The sequence below is a fragment of the Atta cephalotes genome, assembly GCF_000143395.1.
Source record: "Atta cephalotes unplaced genomic scaffold scaffold00068, whole genome shotgun sequence".
NCBI classification, from domain to species: domain Eukaryota; kingdom Metazoa; phylum Arthropoda; class Insecta; order Hymenoptera; family Formicidae; genus Atta; species Atta cephalotes.
In genome coordinates this window covers 169,033-178,804 of record NW_012130132.1, presented here as the reverse complement: position 1 = coordinate 178,804, position 9,772 = coordinate 169,033, and the positions used below count along the sequence as shown (strand labels likewise).

At 28.1% G+C, this 9,772-nt stretch overlaps 2 protein-coding genes across 2 annotated transcripts; one reads left to right on the top strand and one right to left on the bottom strand.

Annotated features, from left to right (window-relative positions):
- Nucleotides 1-608: 608 nt before the first annotated feature.
- Nucleotides 609-9,166, bottom strand: LOC105623954 (UPF0553 protein C9orf64-like). Its single transcript, XM_012205324.1, has 6 exons — nt 9,062-9,166; nt 8,632-8,871; nt 3,450-3,609; nt 2,725-2,838; nt 1,801-1,995; nt 609-859 (listed from the first exon to the last, which is right to left on the bottom strand). Exons 1-6 carry the CDS (start codon nt 9,164-9,166, stop codon nt 609-611), a joined length of 1,065 nt encoding a protein of 354 aa, XP_012060714.1.
- LOC105623933 (fibrous sheath-interacting protein 2) lies at nt 5,185-5,601 on the top strand. The gene has a single exon (XM_012205303.1). It carries the CDS (start codon nt 5,185-5,187, stop codon nt 5,599-5,601), a length of 417 nt encoding a protein of 138 aa, XP_012060693.1.
- Nucleotides 9,167-9,772: the final 606 nt, after the last annotated feature.

Genomic DNA, 9,772 nt, shown 5'->3' with positions numbered 1-9,772 from the left:
TATTCCTATGATTTTTGGTTATTTATCGTGGATTAAATAAAAGGAATATTTTGGCTTTAATTGCTCATAACTCCGTTAAAAATTGCCGTATCACAATTCAAAAATCACAATTTAAAAAAGAGATTCTTAAAGGTGAAACTTTGCTCTATCAAGATATATTTATATTGATTGGTAAGAAAGTAATTGCGGTTTTTACTGATAGATGTCTGAAAAAAACGCAATTATTTTCTTGCCAATCCTATACATATATCTTATGTTTCGATTTTGACTTTTTTATTGTCTGGAATATTATTGCAATATATATAATAATAATAATATATTACACAAATAAATGATTGCAATTGTGTATATAATTGAACATTTACTTATATTATGTATATTACAAATATTTATTTAAACATTATAAATACTTTTATTTATATCAGAAATGCTAAAAGATCATGCTAAAAGAATCTTTTCTTTTAAGGAAAATTTTCAATTTTAATCGAGAAATATAAAATTAAAATCGATCGTTGGGTTTTCTTTCCATTATTTTGAAAATATGTTTTATGAATAAAACATGAGAAAACGTATTATCTAAAGTATAATTTGTGACAATATAAATTATTCTAATAGCTCTCAGTATAGACCCTGCATAATACATTCTTCTTCAATTGCTCATTATGTAATTGTAGATAGTCCCACAAAAAGTTGTCAACCAGGCACATACAATCGAAATCTGGCAACTCTAATTCGGGTATTCGTTTTACGAATGTATTTTGCTTCAACGTTTCCATCAACATTTGATGCAGATATCTTACTATCATAAGTGAACAACAGCAAATCTCTACTTCTTCTTTAGACCCATGTATAATGAATTCTATAAGAAAACGTATTTTACTATTTATATATAATACATACAATAAATCCTCCAAATAGAAATTAAAATTGGCGAAAAAAGTGTATCCCTTAACAAAAAGTATCTCTACATGTAAACGTTTCTATAAACTATCATAATTAATATAGTAAGAGAAAGATAATAGATAAATATTGAAAACGACCTCCAATGACTTCGACTTTGTCATATATTGAGGGGCTCCGCCTCTTTCCCTGCATCTCTCTTCGATTTAATCCTAATCTAACCCAACTTAACCCTTATCTGATTGTGAGGTAGACATAAGTCGCGCGACGATAAAAAGTCACACACCGTAGCAGAGGGGGGGGGGAGAGGGGTGGGGATATTGTTATTTGTGATAATTATGATTTAAAATATACAATTAAATATACATTTATATTGCCAACTTTATTTATTTGTTAACGTGATAACTTGAACGAATGGCGAGCGCGGGCTAAAATCTTCCGAGGATTACGCAGGATCTTGATAATATATGTCATTAGAGGTGGGTTCGTTTCCAATATTTACTTATAATATAATATAATAAATAGAAAGAATATGATAATATAACATTAAAAATATTAAAACAAAAATAAATTACACATTGAGTGAAATAATAAAATTAATAATCTGAATAAATTTCCCTTTTTATATAAACAAAAAAAGCGATAGAAGCAGATAAGAAAGACAATATATTTCACGATAAACAATTACTTGTATTCTATAATGTAACTCAAATTATCGCAATATATGTATGTACATATATGCATACATATGATATTTTTTAGGCATTAAATTCATTTAATTTATATATAATTATATAATTTTTATATATTAAATAAAATATTCAGAGAATGGAATAACATAAAAAATCTTCAATGAAAAACGGAGGATAAGTTATTGATAAAAAGCGATAAATGCTTTACCCTCTTTTTCGAGTTCGTCCAAAAATTTTTTACTGTAAACAAGAACATTGAAATGATTGAAAACCTGAATAACACGATAATCAGCAAATATCGTAGAATACTTTATTCCTTCTATTTTAATCCAAAGTTCATGTTCTTGATCAAAATAGGCCCATATATCAGTAACCAACGTCCAAGCCTTAGTGTACAAATGAACTGAAAAAAAGATTATGGAAATCTCATTATATATATTACGAAATTATATATATAATTATATATATAATGCTCTCTAAAATCTTTAGAGTGAATGTCACATTAAACAATGAAACCTTACTCTTGAAGATTGAAAATTGAGTTATTTTTTTTTAAATAGCTTAATTTTTACTCTTTTAGAATGAGAGTAAATTACTTTAAATAATTTAGAGAGTGTACATCACAAATATATTATTTAATAATATATTATTTAATAATTAATCACAGAAATAATGTGCAGCAATATAATTATATACCAAATCAATAAAAACAATTTGTATTTGGAAGATTTAGAGAAATTTAAGGCTGCGACAAAAACAGAACACTAAGATATAAGCGATAAACAACATTTTGGATTTGTTATTCTGCTTACGTTCTCTATTTGGTCGATTACTTCACTTATTATTTATATCTTTCTGTTTTATGTTTTTTTGTATGTTATATGAGCTTTTATCCCGTATAAACTTCACATTCTAATATAATAATTAAAATGACTTATATAAATTCTTGTTGATCTCTATCTATAAATTTTTTTGCTTATCATAATATATGTCCCTTCGAATCGAACAAGATCTCTTGTAGTATTATCTCGTATCATCAAAAACAACGGAGATATATTTTAAACGATCAAGTTACAGGAAACATCCTATATAATATCGCATATTCTTCATCATATTAACCGATAATAAATACCTGATCGTCCGCCATATTTTACTATGTCGTGATATGACTGGAATTTATCGTGAATTGTGACCATCAACTTAATGGCATCGTGTTCACATGATTTGATACAATTTGCAAAAGTACCTATAACAAAACGAAATCTTATAAATCAGTTAAATATATAAGATTTATCAATTAAAACTGTATATTTTTTCCAATATAACTTATCCAAGATCTCTTCCTTATTTTGAATCATCTTTTAGCCTAGCGAAAATAAAAGTTAAAGCGTTTAAATTAAATAAGGGAAAAAAAACAGAAGTAAAACGAACATCCAGCAAACGCTAAGTAGCAAGTGTATAATTGTTATTGTAGTTGTAATTTCTCATTCAATAATATAACATATATATTATATTACAGTTGTATTATTAAGTAGAAAATTAACAATTTAACAATTAACAATTATATAACTGTGTAACTGTTGCTTAATGTTTGTTAAAAAATTTCTAGGAACTCACAACGACTGCATAACAAGTTACAGAATAAAGATCTTACAGTGGAATTTTTTAACTCATTATACAATCATTATGAACACATAACGATTGCATAACAAGTTATAGAATTTCGCTATTGAACGAATTATATATATATATATATGTCAAATGAACGAAAATACGTATACAAATTTGTATACGTAAAAATATATATGTAAAAATAGGAAAAAATGTACATGAAATATTTCATGTAATGATTTATACCATCATAGTGGTCCAACAAAACTTTTCCAACTTCATGCAAAATTGTTAATCTTTGAGATATGCGTGGTATGATAATATCGTCATCACCCTGGAAAATGTGCATCATATCGACTATAGATAGCGTTGTATAAAATTTAGGATCCCACATTGGTTTTCCATTCTAATACAAAAAGATTAATTACATATTAAATCTAATTAAAAATTACAGCAGTGTTTAGATAGATTAAAAAAATCAATATAATATAAGTTATATATTTAACAAGACTATGGAGATAAGGTTTATCACAGACTATCGTTTATATTGTATTGTAAATATCTGTTATATTAATTTACGATTTTCAATAAAATTAAAACGAAACGATTTACGGAATAAGATTCATACGATTGTTACATTTTGACTTTACATCTATTTTGCATGCTTGCATAAAAATACACATATACACACAAATAAATATATATAAATTATTAATTTATTAAAAAATTTAATTATTAATCATATTGGGTGTACAAATAAGTTCGCATCGTTTTCTAATAAATACCGTTACCAGTACTGCGTGCATGTAATTTAAGATGGTAACATACCTAAGTATTAGATATCTAAGTAAACTTTAAGATTTAGTATAGAACATTAGAGTAATGTAGTGTAAACAACAAATTTTCTCATTAAAAATGTAAAATTTTGTTGCATTATTTTATTTTAAAGAAAACTGCTACTAAAAGTCACCGTTTGCTGCTACAACTATATACTTTATAGATACTACAATGTCTAAAAATAGTATAGAAATAATGATACTAAACATATTATATTTTTTTAATGGTTTATTTTATCAAACAAATGAAAGAAAAGACGATAAAATTTATATGCGCGTACTCATTAAAATATCAATAATTTTGTGCACTATTATAAATTTAAATATGGTGTGAAAAAATAGAAGATTAATATGTTCTAAATTAACGATGTGAATGGTTACTCAGTACCTTATAAATCAATGCCATTATGATTAGAATTAAAAGAATTACGTAAGTATTATGTTTCTCTATATATAATGTATATATCTACATGTATTTAACCTATGTAATGAAATATTTGAATAAATTTTTTATTTATAATATTTTATTTATAATATTTAATATTTTTAGTGCAAATTTCATGTTATAGTACAAATTAGAAGTAAATTAGAGAAGATTTTGTATTTACATTCTATATATATTTATTTATATATATTCTACATTCTATATATTTTTATTTGTGCATGCGTGCGTGCGTGTGTGTGTATGTGTGTGTGTGTGACAGAATTAAGTTTTTAATGTTAATAAATTAATTCGGATTTAACTTATTAAATATTACGTAATTAAATTTAATAATATTACGTAATTAAATTACTTTAGAAACCAACTTTTTTAATAATATGTGAAATTAAAAATGTTAACATTAAGTGATTGGTTCATTTCTCCTTTCAATTATATGACAATATAAATGAATTTATCAAACTTCTCAGATTTAAATATTATTCATTAAATTAATAGTTCTTTCATTTTCATATATTTATAAGTTTTATATATATTTTGTATACAATATATATATAAATATATAAAAAATAAAATACAAATATATAAAAGATAACAGATTAGTAAGTTAAGGATTATTCCTTGATACAGGAATTTAGAACGGCTCGCTGAGACCATTCCCAAACCAAAAGGCGCCGTGCCAAAGTTCGGTTTACCAGCATGGAAGATGATGCCTCTAGAGCATAAATTACCGATGATACCTGGACCGAAGGGCGCTTACAACTTTACGCGATGCAAAGTGGGGAAAAAATTATGGAGACCGAAATTAGAATTTAATTTGAACGATCCTTATTGCCATGAAACCAAATTCCTTTATGAACCCTTGCACGACGAGCATCTGTTTAAATTCTTTTCTAAACCGATTAATCGGAACTGTCTACTGAAAGCTGATCTAATCACAGATAACATGGACGTAAAGTGTTCGCTATACGATTATAACGAGTACAGGAAATATCTAAGGCAGCTGCACGCTGATCGTATTAAGAGGGAGTTGAGAAAAAGAAATCGTCTCTTTGTCGAGAGGAGAGCCCTATGCTTTGCCGAAGATCAGGCGCGCAAGGAAGCGGAAAGGTATAATTCGTAATTGTTATGTGGCAAGGAAAATATTTTTAATGTGAAAAGTTTCTGCTAACCAACAAAGAGATATCTCATCATCCTAAATATTTTTTATGTTATCATAATATCCTTTTCTTGAATATATAGAATAGAATTTATTACATTTCAACATACACAGCTACACACAAACTCTCAGTGGAAACTATCACTGTCCAACTGCACACACTATGTTATCCCTTCCATCATGGCACGAGAGAGTTTCTCAGTTCTCTCGCTCGCGCTCGAAAGCTTTCGCATACGAGAAGGACGGACGTATTTTACTGTCGCGCTCAGCTGAGCCGAACACGGCGTACTCAGACCTAAATATACATCACTGCCACAGAATAAGCATTTCTATGTTCTTTCAGATTAAAAATTCACCTTATATAATCCATCATTATCTTTTCTAATTTTTCCTTTTCATTCATCCCCCCATATTTTCGTCTTCTCATACGCCATAACACGTACTTTACATTAGATATCTATAAAATCTATCTGAAATCATTCCTGCATATCCTCTTACCTAGATCGTAGATCTTCCTTTCCATCAGCTTATCTTTTCTATATAATTCCTGTATGTGCTCTCTTTATAATTATCTCTTCTATTCAAAATAAAACCTAAATACTTGAATTCCTGCACCTGTTTTGTCTTCTTTTTGCTTCATTTCTATTTTTCATCCTCTCTTCTTCTGCTATTACAAACTAACACTTTTGTTTTATCAGTTCTACAGAGTTCTAGTTTTCTCTCTTCTAAAATTTTTTTAAAAATTTGTTTTGTGTTGTGTGTGTGTATGTGTGTGTGTACATAGCTGTTTTTGATGTATTCTTTTAGATCATCCAATCAGCATTTTAGATCTGGAAGAATACATCAATAACAATAAGCGCTCATTCAACTATTGAGTACATTGAACGCAGTCATTGATGTATTCCAGATTTAAAATGCGGATGATGAACGCAGCTAATGGGAGAGGTGTAACACAGACCAAGAGGTCGATTCTGTATCTTCAAACAAAGTAAAAATTACAAAATCGAGCAAATTTACAAAGTGTTGATCAATGAAATAATCAGTATTCTAGTAAATTCGCTCACTTTTACAATTTTTACTTCATTTCAAGATACAGAATCGATCCCCTGAAGCCTAACGCAAGAGGAAGATGACAAAGATGTATATTATTAACAGGATTTCTATTTTATAAATTCAGATTGAAAGAAAGAGAGAAGTTGACTATCGAGAGACAGCATCGCGTGCAGCAACGGTTACTACAACAGGAACTGAGAACTCGAAAACTGAAGGAACGAGCGTACAGAACGGCGCGAAGATTAAAATTGTTAAAGCTTGTTAGGCGAGAAGAACGAAGACTAATAAATATTAAACGTGATGAGTGGATCGAACAGATTCGGCAAAAATGCAAAATTGCAGCGCAGCTCACTCGACGTAAAGTGATCGATACCTTGGCGGATTGGAAGAAAAAAGACAAGGCACGAAAGAAAGGCAAGGAGAAACGATTAATGAATATCGCACAACAGAAGCAGAGAGACTTGGAAGAAAAGTACATACATTATTAAATATATTTAATAATAGAAAACAAAATTTACCATGCGATATTTTTGATAAATAAAGAATCAGTTTAATAATTCTTGTAAACAAGCAGAATAATCTGAAAAGGAAAAATCTGCAAGATTCTTTTGCTTAAGAAAGACGAATTTCAGATGGACAAAAAAGCGGCAGTTCCAGGAAAAGAATATTGCGAAACAAAAAATGTTATTGCAACGTATAGACGTTCGCCGTCAAAAATTCATAGAAGATTATAACAACAAAATAAATAAAGAAACAGCAAAAATGAAAAGTAATGTTATAAGAAAAGATTAGAGAAATAATATTACGTTTTCAATTCTAAATTATGCAATCATTATCGTTTTAATAAATTGAAAGAATTAATTTTATTATAATGTAATTTTGCGCAGGACTTTTGGACGATACGAAACTTTTCACATACTGTTACATAAAGAGATGCTTACCAGATGGAAGGAAACTTATTTGCTGCAAGAAATACTTAAAAAAATAATATGGTAAATGCAAATTAAAATACTCTAAACAAAAAAAAAACGCATTTTATATTAAATGTTGTTTCTATTGTCATACGAAAGAAAGCTGTGTGAAGTAAAACTCACAAGATTTAGCGAATATTCCGTCGAAATTCATGAAACGGACGAAACAAAAAGTATGAAAAGTTTATATTTTTAAACAATACAAAAAGATAAACATAATAGACTAATGAAAGTCAGCAACGATAAACGGCGCAATTATTAAGTAAACAATTATTTAGTAAACAATCAATAATCAGATATTGGATTGATGTCTTCTTTATTTTGAATGTTTTGACTCTCTTTGGAATCCTCCTCAGTAAAAATGATTTTGAAATATACTTGTATCATTTTTGCTGAGGCTTCTCCAAAGAGAGTCAAAACGTTCAAAATAAAGAAGACATCAATTCAATATTTAATTATTGATTGTTCACTAAATAATTGCGCCATTTATCGTCGCTGACTCTCATTAGCTTATTATATTTATCTTTTTGTATTGTTTAAAATTCGAGAGTTCTAATATAATTATTGTTATTGTTTATATTTTTAATTTACGTTGTATATTTTTATGCTTCAAACTTTAATAAAAATTCTGATAACAGATAGGTACAAATGAACATAGAATATAAAAAAATCGAAGCAGATTACAAGATGATATCAATAAAATAAAACAATAATTAGCAGAGTTATTAGATAGAAAACAAAATTAGAAAATGTCAGTCGATGAAAATTGTGCCAACAAAAGTAGAAGCAATTAATGTTATGTTGTTAACGAAATTAATATTAGAAGTTAATATTAGATAAGTGTCACATCGTAAAGAACAATGAAGATTAATGTTAATATTAAATTATATTAATATAGTATTCAAAAAAAAGTGTATTTGAACACGTGAAATATAGCAATGTCACATAGAACTAAATAAAATATGCTCACGTCAATAGTCCTTTTAATAATAGCGCACAATGCCATGTATCCGGTGAATCCATCAACTTTCCATTCCTGCATACCCTTTCGAGTCCAAAGTCCAAAATTCAATGTATTCAATACGAACAGCCAATCCGCCGCTCTTTTGTCATTCTTTTCGGGATGAAATTCGGACGACAATCGCACATAACTATGTGTGACTGCGTTAAAATTGTTATTATCGTGATTGCGAGACATATAAGCTATTACCTAAATAAACCGATTGAAATCTCATTTATAGTAACGTACTTGTTCTACAATTGCAAAAATCTGATGGGAATTAAATTTATATAAAATCAATAACTTGCACTAAATATCGATAACATTTATACAAAATTATGTAACTTATATCAAAATATTTAGAATCAAATTTTCAAAGAAAGAATGAAAAAAGAAAAACCTCCATTGCTAATTCTCCTATTTTCCTCATATTGATGGATATGTCTCGCGATTTAGCAGCGACATATTGCATTGTATCAATGTCTTGCTTATTCTGTGACTGCATAATGTTGCGTTTACTCCTTTTGCTTCGTTATTTCAAACTATGGCGATTCAAACTATCTCGATCGCGGATATATTTCGACAAGTTTTACGATTGCCGTCACTTCGACAAGCGTCACGATCATAATCGAAAAATAAACATGACATGAAAACACAAATTTTCTATTATTTGTATTATTTCAAGATCAACCGAATGCTAAACTTTTATATAATATTTATCTAATAATTTTATATTTATTTAAGAAAATTGTGGAGCATTAGAGGGATGCTTTATACAAGAGCAACAATCTTAAAATCGATGGATTTGATTTCTCACATAGATTTTTAATTTGTAATTCGTAAATTAAAAGAGATCTTACTGGCTTACTAAGAATTGTGTGTATAGTTGACGAACACATCTACGGTCATTGCGCTAAATTAGAGATTGTACAATAAACAGTAAATAATTCTTATTAAAAAATGATAAGGAAACTCCCCACCTTTAGGAAACTAAAAAAATTAAGTTTTAATTATTCTCTAAAATCATAATGACATTACAGGTTGCTAGTTACAACTGGCAATTAATGGTTCTATTTTAACGATGCAGTGAGCATGAGTTAGTTGTATCATA

What these genes read in the sequence shown, in the direction of transcription:
- LOC105623933 (XM_012205303.1), top strand. Translation starts at nt 5,185, where the DNA reads ATGATGCCTCTAGAGCATAAATTACCGATGATACCTGGACCGAAGGGC.
- LOC105623954 (XM_012205324.1), bottom strand. Translation starts at nt 9,166, where the DNA reads ATGCAGTCACAGAATAAGCAAGACATTGATACAATGCAATATGTCGCT. An exon ending in TAGGAGAATTAGCAATGGAG is followed by an intron (nt 8,872 to 9,061) that starts GTTTTTCTTTTT and finishes CGGTTTATTTAG; the next exon opens with GTAATAGCTTATATGTCTCG. An exon ending in TTATTAAAAGGACTATTGAC is followed by an intron (nt 3,610 to 8,631) that starts GTGAGCATATTT and finishes TTTTTGTATTAG; the next exon opens with AATGGAAAACCAATGTGGGA.